This window comes from Nyctibius grandis, chromosome 13 (genome assembly GCF_013368605.1).
Source record: "Nyctibius grandis isolate bNycGra1 chromosome 13, bNycGra1.pri, whole genome shotgun sequence".
Taxonomy (NCBI): Eukaryota; Metazoa; Chordata; class Aves; order Nyctibiiformes; family Nyctibiidae; genus Nyctibius; species Nyctibius grandis.
Window position 1 is genome coordinate 10,866,785 of NC_090670.1, and position 15,890 is coordinate 10,882,674.

The 15,890-nt window shown below is 54.8% G+C and overlaps 1 protein-coding gene across 1 annotated transcript; it reads left to right on the forward strand.

Moving 5' to 3' along the window:
- The first annotated feature begins 237 nt into the window (after nt 1-237).
- Nucleotides 238-14,172, forward strand: LOC137669826 (mitochondrial fission factor homolog B-like). Its single transcript, XM_068412145.1, is given in 8 exon segments — nt 238-254; nt 2,785-2,894; nt 6,022-6,249; nt 6,512-6,678; nt 7,467-7,529; nt 7,531-7,556; nt 11,395-11,473; nt 11,946-14,172. Coding segments are annotated over 8 exon segments (822 nt in total). The 3' UTR covers nt 12,078-14,172.
- The last annotated feature ends 1,718 nt before the right edge of the window (nt 14,173-15,890 follow it).

Here is a 15,890-nt window from a genome sequence, read left to right on the forward strand (position 1 = left end):
GAGATTGCAGATGGGCCAAATGTTCCCTCTCCCAACCCCAAACCTCTCCATCTTGCCTGGCCCCTCTCTTTAGGGCTCTTTGTCCTCCAGAGCAGGTAAAGGGGAATGTGAGACCCCACTCTCTTCCAGGGCCCTCTGGTGGGCAGAGTGCTTGGTGGCCATGGCCATGGTGTGGAGGGCCTGCTGAGGGAGGCGGCTGCAGAGGTGAGAGCAGGCTGATTGTGCCACGACCCGGTGATGCCGGTGGGTCAGAGGTAGGGCCAAACTCTGTTGTGCCTGACCACTGGCTGGTTGTGGTGCCAGGGCAGGGCAGAGCCAGGTCCTTTGCTGTGGGACCAGCGTGTCCCCTTTTCCTGAGCAGCTGCTTTTGGGGTTCAAGCAATGGGGCTGTCCTTTCCCAGTCGTGTCTGATGGGTGAAAAAGGGGGTTGTGCTCTCCAGCCCCCCAGGAGTAGCCCAGAAACTCCCAGCACTGCCACCCCTCAGTGTTGACCCCAGCACCAGTCTCTCCACCAGCACCGAAAGGCTATTGTACATGCATCGGCTGCCTGCACCCTGCTCGGTCCCAGCGATGCTCACACAGCAGGTGCCCTCAGCCCAGAGCTGAGGCTTGCCTGGTGTGGCCATTCCTGGGGCACGACACGTGGGGTTGGCAGCTGCTGGCACCTTGTCTGTCCCCTCCCAGGCCTTTACTCTGCCTTTTGGCCTTAGCAAATCGGGGTTATGGGAAGACCTGACAGTGAGCATTGGGGTCAGAGCCTGGAAAAGACCGGAGGGAGACAGAAGGGCACTTGTCATCCTGTCTTTGATGCTCGGTTATTATCCCTGCAGTTTGTATTCTGTAAAACTTGGTATATTTCTGTGCAAAACAAAAGGTATTTATTAAAAAACCCTCACTGTCTGAGTGGCACAAGGTGGCTTTTTCCCACAGGCGGGATGTCTCACTGGGTACAGCTGGATTTCCTTCTCGTGGGGGTGCTGGGGCTCAGCTCTGCGGGGTGATGGAGGCAGCTGTGGGACGATGGTACCAATACCCACCCTGGGCATGGCTGCAGCACAGTCCCCAGTGAGGAGGGGACCATCTCCAGAGATCAGGTGTGTGCTGCTGTGGGGCTGGGAATGAGCCCCATGCATCTGACAGGAGCCTTTGACTTCACTGGGCATGTGGTGCAGCTCCCTGTGAGAGCTGGAGGGTGTCCTGTGAGCCCTGAGCGGTCGGTAGGTGAAGTGCAGAGGGATTTCCTAAGGTCTTTGAGGGGATTTAGGTGCACAAGTTGTCCTGCCGTTCCTCTGTGTGCTCCTAAATCTCTTAGATAATCCCCTTTAAATAGCAAGACTAGGGCAGCGTGGGATTTATTTTAAGCCCCTTTCAAAACCAGATTTTACGGTCGGGTCTTGGACTCTGTCCCCATTCAGAAATGTTTAAAACTGTCGTTCATCCCAAACGGATCGTTTTATGGATGCGGACTCCACCAAGAGGCAGGATAGATGAGCTCGGGCACAGCTCGGCGCTTGGATGGCCGCCATCTCCGCTCCTGCCCCGGCTCCCAGGTTGGCATGGGGACATGCTGTGGCTGGGACCGCCACGGGCAGCACCCCTGGGGTGCCGAGAGGAGACGGGCTGAGCCCTCACCTGGCAGTGTGGATTGGTTTGGTCGCAAACACCCCTGGGCTGCGTGTGCGTGGGGACACGGGAGACTGGTGAAGCTTCTGGGTTTGCTTCTGTCCCCCAGTTCTGCCCCTGGCAATAGCCATCCTTCTGCTCTGGCAAACTTAGAATCATAGAATTGTTTTGGTTGAAAAGGACCTTTAAGATCATCGAGTCCAACTGTTAACCCAGCACTGCCAAGTCCACCAGTAAACCATGTCCCTCAGCACCACATCTACTCGACTTTTAAATACCTCCAGGGATGGTGACTCAACCGCTTCCCTGGGCAGCCTGTTCCAATGCTTGACAACCCTTTCAGTGAAGGAATTTTTCCTGATATCCTATCTAAACCTCCCCTGGCACAACTTGAGGCCGTTTCCTCTTGTCCTATCACTTGTTACCTTGGGAGAAGAGACCAACACCTGCCTCGCTATAACCTCCCTTCAGGTACTTGTAGACAGCAATAAGGTCTCCCCTCAGCCTCCTTTTCTCTAGACTAAACAACCCCAGTTCCCTCAGCCACTCCTCATCAGACTTGTGCTCTGGACCCCTCACCAGCTTCACTGCCCTTCTCTGGACTTGCTCCAGCACCTCAATGTCTTTCTTGGAGGGGACCAGAACTGAACACAGGATTCAAGGTGTGGCCTCACCAGTGCCAAGTGCAGGGGGACGATCCCTGCCCTAGTCCTGCTGGCCACACTATTTCTGATACAAGCCAGGATGCTGTTGGCTGCCTTGGCCACTTGGGCACACTGCTGCTCACATTCAGCTGGCCATTGATGGACACCCCCAGGTCCTTTTCCCCCAGGCAACTTTCCAGCTACTCTTCCCCAAGCCTGTAGTGGTGCATGGGGTTGTTGTGCCCCAAGTGCAGGACCCAACACTTGGCCTTGTTGAACCTCATACAGTTGGCCTCGGCCCATTGATCCATCCTGTCCAGGTCCCCCTGCAGAGCCTTCCTACCCTCCAGCAGATCCACACTCCCACCCAGCTCGGTGGTCTCTGCGAACTGACCGAGGCTGCCCGCCGTACTGAGGGGCCCGTTCCCACCGCCGCGCCAGGCCGGGGGGGGTGCCCGCTGCCCCCGGGGAGGCGCCGCGCTAATGAGTCGCAGCTCGTTAATTACCCCGGCTGCAGCTTTGAAAGGGCGGCGGGGGGGCCGCGGGGAGGGGCGGGCTGTCCCGGAAGACACCCACCCCGCCCCGGCTGTTTACAGGCCCGACAGTTGCCTCGAACTGCAAAACAAAGTAAGTGTGTGTCCGTGTCCATGTCCCCCTCCCGCCGCCCCCCTCTGCCAGGCGCGGAGCCGGGACGGGGCTCTGTGGGGAGCGGGTCCGGCAGCGGGGGGTGCTGGGGCGTCCCTGGGGGGCGAGGGGCGGGATGGCTGCCGGGGAGGGCAACGGAGCCCCCCGGGGCCGGCCCCGCTCCGCATCCCGCGTGTCCGAGCCCCTCACCCCCCTCGCGGGGTCCGGGACCCCCTCCGCTCCTCAGCGCACCCCTGAGCCGAGGCCGGGGACGCGGGGGGCGGACAGGTCACCCCGGCTCTGCGACTGTGGCAGGACCTGAGCCGGGTGACAAAGCCCCTTCCCCTCCCCGCTGGCCCCTCTGTGCCGGGACAGGTCACAGCCCCGAGGTGAGGGGCAGAGCGTGGGTGAGGTCAGCTGCTCCCCCCAGCACCCCCTCCTAGGAGGTGAGTACGGGGTGCTGGGTCAGGCTGGTACCCCCACCTGCCTCGTGTGGAGCGTCCTGGGCTGGGGAGGGACGGGGAGAGGGAGGTTGTGGGGTGTCCCTTCCCAGGGCAGGTTTTCCTGGCTTGCAGGTCTTAAACCTGCTCACACGCTTTAGTGTGCCCGGAATTTCCTGTCGCTGCAAAGCCGAGGCCGAGGAGCAGTCGTGTTCCACCGGTGAGGAGGGTTGCTTGGCAGTAGCTAGAAAAAGCCCTAAAGAAACTTAAAAGGAGGAAATTCAGCCACTTAAGCATTCTGTTCTTATGGATTTTGACAGCTGTGTTTTTTTTTTTTCTTTTCTTAATAGCTTAGTCTCTCAGAGCCTGCTTCTCACTCCGCTCCCACACCTCTGCTCTTTGGGAGCTGCAGCGGTTTCATAGGTGATTAGAAAAAGAACCGATTTGCCCTATCCAGATTTATTGTTATTAATATATGCTGGTTTCCCGGAGAGCAGGCTGGGAAAGCAACACAGGGTGTTTGCTTCTCTAAAGCACCAAAAATGTGAAGGAGAAACTTGGTGGTCTCCATGATTGTGGACCGTGGGTCTGGGTGTCTGATGCAGGTTTCTCCTGTGGGACTGACACCGCTTTGGGACCATCCCTGGACTTATTGCCCCACTCCTGAGTGGGGGGTTCCTGCAAAAATCCACTTTCTTCGAGGTTTTGGGGAAAAGCAGGGCACATGTGTGTTGTGACACCATGGGCCGGTGTCACCCATGCCACTGTTGGGTCTGGGCAGGGTGGTGGAGAAGGTGTGGGGCAGCGGGGGGCTGCTGTGCCCGCGCACACGGTGCCTCTGGGGCAGACCCTGTTGCAGAGATGGGGATCTCATCTCTGCGCAGCTGGAAGCAGGAAATCGCTGCAGCTGATGCTGGGCAAATTGCTGTCTCTTTAATTAAAAGGTTTTTAATGACAGAGGAGGAGAGAGCAGGGTGAGGCAGGTGAGTGCTGGGCGTGCTGGTTATTGCAGATGCGGAGCCAGTTCTGCCGCCCTCGTGTACCTGGAGTTACAGGCCTGGCTGCTGCAGGGGATGGCTCAGGGGCCGCATGTCCCGTGGTCCTTCGGGCTTCGAGAGGCGGTGCTGGTCCGCAGGGATTTCCCCCTGCTCCTCTCCCCTGGGTCATATCCCAGGGGGTGTCAGGGGGCTGGGGCAGGCGAGAGGGTCTGGGGCGCCCTGAGAAGCAGCAGCGAGGGTGGTGGTGGGCAGCCCTGGCTGCTGCCGGCTGGGAGCAGCATGGTGGGCTGGAAACGCAGCGTCAGACACCCAGCTGCTAAATATAGTCCTGGACGTGATCAAAGAAGGCAGGGCCTGTGCTCGCTCCTGCTCGCTCGCCTCCTCTCGTTTCCCCCCCTGAGCTTTGAAGAGGAAAACCTCTTCTTCCTCTGGCTGTTTGGGCTGTGCTGGAGCAGGCAGCTGCTCTTATGGTGGAGATTTTGACCTGGAAGTAAAAGGGGGGACCTTTTTGGGCATGGTGAGCTCAAAGGGCAGCAGCAAGGAGGGTGCAGGGTGGCTGTGCAGGCACGTGGCATGTCTGGGACGCTGGGGCAGCGCTGGGGTCCAGCTGGGGTCTGCCAGCCTCGGCAGCCCTTGCTTGTTGGGGTTTTCTTCTCGGCTGCAGCTTTTTGAGAAAGAATAAAGAGTGCATATGCTGGGAGCCAGGGAGGCTCCTCCCAAAAATGTGCATTGATTGCCTTTTGCTTGCATTGCTCAGTGACCTTGGGACATTGTGGCCCCAGGGCACTTCTCAAAGCCCTGGGACTTGGCAAAGGGGAAACTGAGGCACGGGGCAGTTGTGTGTCCTGAGCAGCTTCAAAGCCCCAGATGGTGTCCATGTCCCATGTCCTGCTGCTGCTGTCGGCTGCCCCCAGGAGCAGTGAGAGCTGGGGACTGTGTCCTTCCTCAGTGCCAGTCCCCTCCTGGGTGAGAGCTGAGCTGGCAATGGCCTGGGGGAGCTGACGTCTGCTTTTCCTTCCCCTCTGGGAGGATGGTTCAGCATCTGGCAGTGCTGCTTGGGGCAAAGTCCATCTTATTCAGCTTGATGTGGGTCACTCGAGGAGACAGGTGCTTGATTGGGCAGGGAATGGGGTATGGCCCTGGGGATACCGCAGCAAAAGCGTGTGTGGAGAAAGAGTTTAGTGCTCAGTTCTTCTTGTGGTAACCTGGAATCTTACCACCAAAATGTGGGTTTTGTTTTTAGAAAGCCTCATTTTTTCCTTGAAGGTGTATGAACACAAAAATGTGCTCCCAGCCCTCCAAAACACTTCTGGATGGAAAATATTTTTTTTCCACTAGTGTTAGGGTATACTGAACTGCTCTTCTCCCACAGGTTGTGCTGAAACTATTGCCCTTTCCTCGATATCACCTGAGGCAATAGGTGCTTTGGTTCCAGGAAACGTAGGAGTTTTCTCCTTCCTCACCCTGCCAGTTCCCACCTGCAGCGGCCCTGTGCCCTTGCCCCCACCAGCTGGGCTTCGTGGGACACCCTGTTCTCTGGGACAGCTCTGACGGTGTCTGTCTTTTGGGTTGTTTCTGCCTGTGTTTTAGCTGTCTTACAGCATGTGTGTTGTCCCTGTGCAGGTGCCAGTTTGGACGAGCTGCTTGCTACCGCTTTTGCTCAGCTTTCTTTTCCTCTGTGTGAAACCCCAGGGTGCTCAAGCAATCAGAGGACAACAGAAAAGATGTGGCCATTTTGGGGCCTGGACCTGAACAGAGTTCGCTGTGATCTGGTCTTCACAGAAGCCATCAATCAAAGGATGCAGGTTCCCAACAGGCTGAAGGTAGCAGATAGCTTCAGCGCTGCGGACAAGGAGTCGGTGACAGAGGATGTACCTCCTTCCTTTCGGATGCACATTCCTGACAGGATTTCTCTTGAAGGTAATGTCCTGGGTTGTCTTTCTGGGTGGCTGAAGGTTGGTGGGGCTCTGTATCATCCTAGGGAGTAGGATCCTCTTACGAAGTTGCTTTCCAGTTCATGCCCCTCTGGGCTGTCCTGCTGCTCACTCCTGCGGGACATGGTTTTGGATGTATGTCTGGTAACACTAGACACAGGGTTGGCTCTCTTACATGGGTGGATCTCTCTTCTCTCCTGTCCTGAGGGCATTCAGGTTGGTTTAGTTCTTGCCTCTCTCCTCTCTAGAAATATCAGATGCCAGTTTGAGGCCCATCCTGCTGAGCCAGCAAAAGAAGGTCCCCTGTGTCATGGTGCACGTGTCCCCAGACTCCTCTGCGCAGCCCACCTGCCTCGGGGAGCTCCCTCTTCTGCACGGAGCCAGCAGATCAAGCTCCCAGAAACGCAAACGATCGGTACTGTGTTGAGAGCGGATGGGGTTGCCTGTGGTGGGAAGGGGGAGCAATTCCAGTGCTGGGTTTCTCCAGAGGTCTGTTATCAGCCCAAGCCAGAATTCATCTTCCAGAGTGCTACCTCCTCCTAGGAGGTCCTAGGATTGAGGCTGTAGGGGTGGTGGGATCTCTTTCTGTCCCATAACCAGTACACACCTGCGTGCTGGGACATTGATTCAGCCAAATCACCTACTGCATTTTGTGAGCAGGAGGTAGGCTGAGGTAGGGGCAGTCCCCCCACAACCTCCTTCTGCTACTTTTGAAGTCCCTTTTCAACCACTGTTTCTCCTGGGTGAAGTATGAGATGGAGCTGTTTCATCATTGTAGCGTAAAGGGTTCTGGTGTCAGAGTTGAAAGCAAATTTTAACCTTGTGTGAAACTAATTCAGAGGCCCCTGGCATGGGCAGGCAAAGGCTTGGTTTGGCTGCTGGAGCTGCTGATCTACCTTCTCAAGTGCTTTCACCTCTGTGAGATCCAGGAGCCGTTCCCAGATGCATTAGGTTCAGGATTTTTGATCCGATAGAGATCGGATCAGCAGGCTCCTTGCTGGTGACCCTAGCTCTGCTCTGAGCATGTCTCCCCACCTGCTCCAGCATCAGCTTATCAGGTTTGGGGCTCATGTAATGCTCCCACCGCTGAGTGCTTTCCCTGCACTGATGGGCTCCTGCCACATGCAGACCATGCAGGGCACCGGGCTGGGCTCGCCCTGTGCAGGGTCTCTGTGCTAACGTGGTTGTGTTTGATGCCAACAGGGCCATCACAGCAGCAGGTCACAGAGGGAGAGGACTTCAAGTGACTGTGCCCAGCTGGCCTTAGCACAGCCCGGGCCAGCACCATGAGCGGTGAGCACAAACCCAGAGCTGTCTGGGACGGGTGGGGATCAGCATCTCCTGTCATCTGTGCTGCTTTGATGCTGCTCTGGTGTCAGTGCCCCGAGGTGGGGGGGTATCCAGATCAGAGCAAGGCAGTGCCTGACAAGTCCTACTGTTGCATGAGAGGAGCATGGCTTCTGGTGTCAGAGAGGCTTGTGCCAGGCAGCGTTGAAGGCAGCTGCGTTGGTCCCAAGGATGATGAGCTCTCTGCTGAGATGCACGTGGGACAGCATGTCCCTTCTCACAGCAGGCTGGGAGCACTGTGGTCCTGGCCTGGCCATTGGGCCAAGAGGACCTCGCTGCCTGCTCTGAATTGTCACGGTCTCTCTGCTCTGCCCATCTTCCTCTCAGTGCTTTGCAATGTGCTCTCTCTGCTCCAGCACAGCATGGCAGAGTGCTGGGGGCTCTGGGCAGGTGACCACTGGCGAAAATGAGGCACCAGGGCTTAAACCGGGTTTCTACAAAGGTTGTTGAAACTTGTGGTGCCTTGCAGACAAGGTGGGCTAAGAGCACACTTGCTTTTCAGCTCTTTGAGTGTAGCTTGTGAGCAGTAGCGTGGTGTTAGTGGTTCTCTGCTCATGGCCTTGGGCTCTGGAGTCTATCCAGTGGAGAAATTGTCTCTAACTTAATCCAGAGCAGAGCCACTTTTCCCCCTAGAAGTCCAGGTTGACCTGGGTAGCAGGAGAGGTGCTTCTGCAATTCCTGTGAGAGCAGGCTGTGAAGATCTGGTTATCACACAGCCATGGTTGGCTTCAGAGGAGTCAGGTGACTGTCTCTGAGCCTGGGGCTGCTGGAGGGAGTTCTCCCACCTGGTGACACAGGGGTCCTGGGTGCTTATGGCATTGCTCAGAGATGCTTGGAGCTGCTGAGGAGATGAAGGGCACCATCAAATGCCAGGCTGTGCTGGTGCTCTACGAGGCCAGGAAATAACAGGGTGTGATTCTGTGTGCACCCCAGGCGCGGACACGTGCCCTCCTGCCTCGTGCGCAGTGCCCCGCTCCCCTCCTTCCAGAGACGGGCAGGATATACTCCATGCAGAACATCTTCCAGACCATGTACCACCTGGACCAGGTGCTCTTCCACCCGTGTCCAGGACTCCCTGCCAAGACCCAGTGGCCGTCCAGTGACTTTGGCTTATCTCAAGCCACCTCCCTGTCACTCTGCAAGGACTTGCCTTTACCTCACTAAGGCAGGAGCCAGGCATGAGCTGTGTAAACAGCAGGCTGCACGGTGCAGGAGCAGGATGGTCCTGCCCCAGACTCTCCTCCTCACCTGTCCTGTCTGCTAGCTCCAGATGCCTGGCCCAGGAGCGCCTGGTGCAGCCAGCCTGGATGCACCCTGCTAACCCAGTCCAGCTTGTGTCTCCTGCTTAGCTTAACACCCGTCTCCTGGGCACCCTGAGTGATCAAATGCCGCTGGTGACTTTGGTGGGATTTCAGCTGCTCTTCGCTGCTAAGCAAGTGCTAATTTTTCTGCATGCCGTGATAGCCTGATGGAGAGAAATGTGTGAAGGGAATCAAAATCCAGAACAGACAGCTTGACCGAGGTCCTGTCCCTGAGACACCTTCTCCTGCAGTCTCCCAGCACCCTTGGCTGTATCTTGGTCACTCTTAATGAACCTTTTCCATGATCTGGCTGCACAGAGTTACTCATCCCATAGCCGATGCCTCTGGCCAGGGTGCAGTATGTCTGCATGCTCCCTGGAGCAGGTATGCAGTGACCTCGGTCTCTCTGGATGTGCTGGAGCAACTATCTCCACCACACTCTTATCTGTGCAAGTGTAGTAAATTTAACATGTTCAAAGACATCATTGCAGCCTTAAGGTGTCCCCACTGCTCTAAGGCTGCTGAGCACCCGGAGGAATGTCTAAATACTTCTAATTCTCCTTGAGCAAAGCCTCCAGGCAGAAAGGGAGGAGAGCGACAATCCATCATTGGTGCCATCAGTGCCTTCCCTCCCCAGCCTGTGCGGAGGTGCAGGCAGCAGAGCTGGCTTCTGCCTGTGGACAACGCAAAGTGGTGTCCCTGCTTTCAACCACAGTAGGCTGACTGTCTTCAAATGTTGCTTTTGGTTTTGTTTTGTAATGAAGCCTGGGCATTCCAACAGATCTGGTTAGTGGCTATGTAAGACCTTCTCCCTCCTCCCATCAGCAGTGGAAGAGGTTTAGGCCATGGTACCGTGAGAGGTGGTAGCTTGCAGAGCTGCTGTAATGCAGTGGGGTGAGTCCCAGGCCTCTCCCCAGGTCTCGATCTCCCTTTGAAGCCGTCCATCTTGGAATGCCTCTTCTTGGTACTTCGCATCACTTCGGATGCATACGGTATCTCTTCTATACAACAACTTTGTACCCTTATGCAACAATAAAAATAAAAAAACGACTGAGCTGACTTGTTTGTCCTGAAATTTTAATAAAGAAAAGTCTGATCTCGGACAGAGACTGGAATATTTGCCTGGCAGTGACCTCTTGAAGGGTATGAGTCAGTGGGAGCTGATTTCTAGTCTCTAAAGGGTGTTCAGCTATATCAACTGGGCTTTTTCAGTCAAAAGCTGCAGGATAGGTCCCTTTTTAATGGCTCCGTGCTGGGGGAAATTGTATTTTCTTTGTGTTGTGACTTCCATTTTACACTGCAGCTGCATTACGTGGAGGTATTATCTCACGAGTGTATTTTCAGACAGAGATTCACTGAATCTCTGTGTGCTGTTCTGGCTTGTCTTCAGCGAGATCAACATCATGTTGCAAACAGGAATAAATACTCTCTCCTCCCCAAGGTCTCCGAAGGAGTGGTGTTAGACACTCATTAACCTGTACGGTATCAGTGAGGGCCCATGTGAGTTACTGGTGTGCATAGGGGAGTTTTGGTTATGGAAGAGCTGATGTAGGCCTAGCCTGTGGTGATAGGAACAACAGACCAACCATGGCAGTTCTGTTTTCTCTCACTGTGGATCTACTTTATTTTGTGGTTTTATTTTGTGGCTTGGTGCTGTGGGCCCTGCAGCAAGGCTGTGTCTCTAGGGCATGCCCTGGAGATCCATGGTCTGTGTTGCCTCTGCGAGTGCAGCAGCTAATCCCAGTGGTGCCCCTTTTGTTTCTGGGGATGGAAGAAAGTGATGAGTGCTTGGGTTGCTTGTTTATGTTTCAAGTTGCAGGTAAAATTTGCTATAAGAGCAAAAAGTGATAACTTTTTTTGTCAGGGAGGTGGGGAAAGTGAGCTTGTGGTGTCTGGGGATCCTGGAGAGGAACAAATCCTTGTCTCAGCAAACACAGGACCCTTTTCTGCTGGCTGATGCAGTTGCTCAGATAGTTCCCCCCGGCTGATGGCTGCTTCCCAACAGTGGGATCCTCACCTGCTGATGTAAATGAGATCATCCCTCCATTTCGGCATTGGCCCTGTGATATGTATTTACCTGACTGGCTCTAAAGATGATTTGTCCAACCCTCAATGAATTCCTCTGACTGTAGAGAATGAATTTTTGGTAAATACGACGTTTTCTCTCTGTTGGACCTCTAAAGAAATCCAAGCATGCGTTTTCCCTGTTGTCTGTCATGGCATGTGCCGTATGTTTTGTTGTGGTCACTATGGGGTGCGTGGTGGAGGGGTATAAATATGCATGATGGGGGTAAAGAAGCAATGAGTAAGTGCTGTGCAGGTGCTGTTTTCTCTCTCCTGATGCTGCATCCAGACAGCACATCCTGGGCACGCACACGCTACCTGCATGGCTCGGCTCCCCGTGGCAGTGCTGTGTATGCAGGAAGGCAATTGCACCTCTTGAGCAGTGTTTGTCCATCTGCATCTCTGTTTTTCTTCCCCAGCTCCCAGGAGGCTGGACCAGCCCCAGAGAGTGCCTTGGAGGAGGTCGGGGTGGCTGAGATGGCAGCAATGAGAAAGCAGGTGAGATGGGGGTGAAAGGCTGCAAATGTTTCCTGGGAAAACCATAGGTGGGTGGGTGAGGAGGCTCCAGGGGTCTGTTGCTCAGTCCTGATGGCTTGGCATTGCCAAGCTAGTCCTGGCTGATGCTGCTAATGGGGAAGCAGGGGAGGACTACATGTCTGTTGACCCATCAAGCTCCTACCCTGAGGGACTGTAGGGCTAGTGGAGACAGCCAGACCCCTTTGTCTGCTGGCAGTAAAGGGCTCAGATGCTCCTCTGATGGGAAGGACCTTTTCCTGAAGCATCTGCTCAGGAGCTGATGTTGTGCTGCTAATTCTCCCACACAAACATAGCCGCTGCTCTGGAAAAGGAGGACCTGGAGGAGTAGGCAGCTCCCATGCCTCCATTCCTTGCTGTCCCATGCCTCTGGGAAGCAGCCACTGTCCTGCACTTTGCTGCAGGGCTGACAGTGACCCCTCTGCTTCCCTTGCAGCTGATGAGGATCTCGGGGAGGCTCCGCGTGCTGGAGGAGCAGTGCAATGCCTGGCGTCAGAAGGAAACCCTGGTCTACTCCATGCTGATCTCTGCCTGCCTCATCAACACATGGCTCTGGCTGAGGAGATGATTTCCCGTGCCCCAACCTCCCCTGCCCAACCCTGGCAGGGTGGGTGAGGGCAGGGAGAGAATCCTTGCTCGTGTACTTGCAAACAGTAAAACTATGTTTCTTCTTAACTTGACCTGCTTTTTGCACTGTAGGACCTTGAGGATCTGTGTCCTTTAGGCCCTGATTACAGTGAAAGTGCCACCCCTCTCCCATGCTCTAGCATCAGAGGTGGGTGAGGGAGACGATGAAGCTGGACCTTGTGCCACAGCAGCTGGAGAAGGGTGTTAGGGAGAGGTGGAGTACAAGGAGTATGGCCCAACAGGTGTAGTTCCAGGGCTGGGCTGTGGCTGCAAATGCTCTACAGTGTACACTAGCAACCACCTTGTATGTTTGGTGAGGTCAGTGCTTGTGTGGAAAGCTGCTGTGAAGGGCCCAGGTCTCCTAAGAAATTGGTGGCTGATACAGCAGGTGTCCGTCCTGCACGAAGCAATGGGAGACCCTCTGGCCCTTGGGCTATCTGCCAGAGGAGATGCAAAACCAAGGCGTTGGGTGTTTGTGGACGTGGGGTCCTGTTACAGTCTTGGACTGTGGTGGGCTGAGTTCCCTGACCAGTCCCAGCTTGGATAACTCAGTTCTGACCCCATAAAAGTCCTCAGCCAACTGCTGTGGTCTGTTCCTCATCTTCTACCCCAAAAGCTTGTGTAGAGTGGTTGAGTGTTTTAAACTGCTGGTGGGTTTTCTTTTCTTCCTTGTGCAACTGCTCTTTGGTGGAGGTGGTGCTGCCAGTTCTCCTGTGCCATAGCCGTTGCTCTAGGAGGCATGGAGCTGGAGGAGCCAGGTGCTCCCATCCCTGCAACCACTGCTGTGCCACTGTCTCTTTGGCCCCCATCCTTCTTGAGGCAGTTCATCAGCGGGTTTGCAAATATTCAGATCCAAAGTGACTGGAAGAGCATTGCTGAGGTTTGGGTTTATCCAGGAGCTTGGCTCTTTCCTAGAGAGATTTACATGGGAAACCTCCCCATGGTGACTCTCTGGATTATAAAACCTCATACCAACAGTGACAGCACCAGACAGGCCGTGGAAAATTGCCCATCAGGGCAGCCGTAGATATTTGTTAGGTTGCTAATGCCAGAGGACAGGATCGCTCCCAGGTCTGCTGCCAAGCTGTAACTTCAGCGACGGTGCAAGAACGCAGGTGAGGGGAATTCTTGGCCCAGATGCTCTTTAGCTAAAAACAAGCCCCGTTCAACAGCTTTGACATTTCTTTCCTTCTGTGGAGTTTAGTAACACTTGGTTGAGATGATGTTGAGATGCTTTTGGTGGCTCATCAGCACATCTGCTGGAGTCGTGCCTGCAGGCTCTGGGGGCAGGTTTTGGCATGGCCTAATGGGACCTCTGATCCACCTATAAGTAATTGTAGCTGGATCTGCATGTCATCCAGATGTCCCAGGAGCTTATTTACAGACATGGACGCTTGGGTGTTTTCTGCCTGCAACTGCATCAAGCATCTGTGACTAAATCTGGCAGCTGGACATTGACTAATAAATAACTGTCCCACAAGGAATTGCAGGGCTGAACCCGTGCCTGATAGCAGAGCTGAGGAGAGCACTGAGATTTATTGCAGATGAGGGCCAAGATGGTGTGGTGGGCTTGGCGTGCTGAGCTGTGGCAGGGTGTCTGTGAAGGATGGGAGCACTGGTGCAGGGGTGGTTCCTCTGGCTCAGGGATGTGGTCAGGGTTACCAGGGGACCTTACACAATGGCTCTGTGTGAGGGGGCTGCCGCTGTGTGACTCATGCCAGGAAAGTAGGTAAATCGTTTGGCTGGTTTCTCTGAGAGGTGCAAACATGTTTTGGAGGAAGTTTGTGGTTTGTTTTTTAAGCTATATTTTAGGGTGAGAAGGGATGGCCCTTTGGGGGACACACCACCTTCAAAGTGTGGATTGAAGATGTTTGGAGGAGAAGGTGATCAAACTGTATGTGTTCTCACAGGCTAATTATTGCCAGGTTGTAGGGGATACAATATGACTTTTATGTTAGGCATAAATCCTGGTGTAAATCTAGAAACACTGACCCATAAAACGCATATTTTAATAAAATCCTTGTGTTCTGGACATGTTTCTTCTACCAGCCGTGGAGTCTGATTCCTGGTATCCCAGTGGATGGGAACAGGTAAGGTTCATTCCCTTGGCAGCAGGACTCTGACCTGGTGGTGGATGTCTCAGCCATGCATGTTTATTTAATTGGACACTGGATTTCTGACATCTCTAGAGCTACAGGCCATTTGGCCCGCTGGTGTAAAACACGCATGCCAGCCACCCTGGCTGGGGGGATCTGGAGGAGAAGACTTTCTGGTTAATGACGTCCCTGTTGGGGTGCGATGCTTTTATTTATTTCCTTTCTCTCTTCCCTGCCTCCTCCTCCTCCTGGCTCTGCTTTGTCCAAGGGCAGCACATGTGGCAGGGCTGGGTGTCTCCTGAGGTCGCTGCCACAGCGATGAGCACGGAAAATAAAGTGTCTTGTGCAATACGGTGCTCAAGGGAGCAGCGAGGGAGCAGCGAGGGAGCAGCTCCTGGCGTTCCCGTGTTGCTTTTGAAGGCAGTTGCAGACAGGGAGCAAAAGGAGAGGTGGAAGAGGAACACGTGCCGCTGCTGGTGCTCCTGGTCCGTGATCTGTCCCCAGTGCTGGGGTCTGTGGCGTGGGGACAAGAGCAGAGTGATGTGTCCCTCGCTGCTGGGTGCTCACCCAGCCAGCACCCAATGCCACCAGAAGCACCAGCCAAGGCTGCATAAATTCTCTTTCTTCCTTCGGGCTCCCTGCTGTCCGGGTTTTCAGTGAGATCAGAAGAAGTGGAATTTAAGGCTTTGAAGGAAAAAAAAAATGTAAAACTTTGATAGAGAAGGGACTTGCAGTGCTGGTGCTGTCAGATCAGCACCCCACGCATGTGGCAGGGACTGATCCAGCCTCGGGGTGAAAATTAACCTCTTCCTTATTGCCTTGGAGATGCAAATTTTTTGCTAACTGGTTATTGCAATGGCTTTGTGGACAAAATACAAGGATGGAAATTGGTGAAAGATGCATTTCATGATCATCTTCAAACTCTGCAGCTCTCTTTGCTGGGACTCCAGAGCAGCACATTTGGTCTCCTGCTCCCTGAGCGTGAGAAGAAGTAACTGGATGAAATGGTGTTAAAATGTGTCTACTTCTGCAAATTCTCCATCATCATTGCAGTAGCTGTGGCGCAGCCTGTGAAGCAGGGAAATAGTCACTAGCTTTGGTTTTCCCTGGGGCAGAGGGCTGGGAGGGGAGCAGAAGCAGACGGACCAGGAGGCAACCCCGGTGTGTCCCCTCGTGCGGCAGGACCTGAGTCCAGCTGGGGGTCAGCTGGCTGTGCCTGGCCCGGGTGGGCAGCGACCCTTCCCCAGGGTTTGCTGGGGGCTCAGCAGCCCCTGGACCCGAGCTGCTCAGGACGGCTGCGATCTCCAGCCGGGCTCTGCCCTGAGAGATGTCTGGGGTCCCTCCAGCCACCAAGGAGGTGGCAGGGGGAGAAGGGGACGAGTGGGTAGGGAAATGGAGCATCCCTGAGCAGCGCACTTCCCTCCTCCCCTTTCATCCCCCAGACACAAAGCTGGCTGCTATTAACTCCTCTGAAGGGTGCATTGCTGCTCAGGGCGTCGAGGATGCTCAGGGGATGGGCGTGCTGTAGTGACGAGACACATACAAACGTGTGCATCCTCCCCGTGCACCACAGAGGACCCTCTGCCACTGCCGGGGTGCTGCCTGGCCACCTCGCCTGCTTCCCTGCTTGGGCAGGGACAAGGGCAGGAGCACAGGCA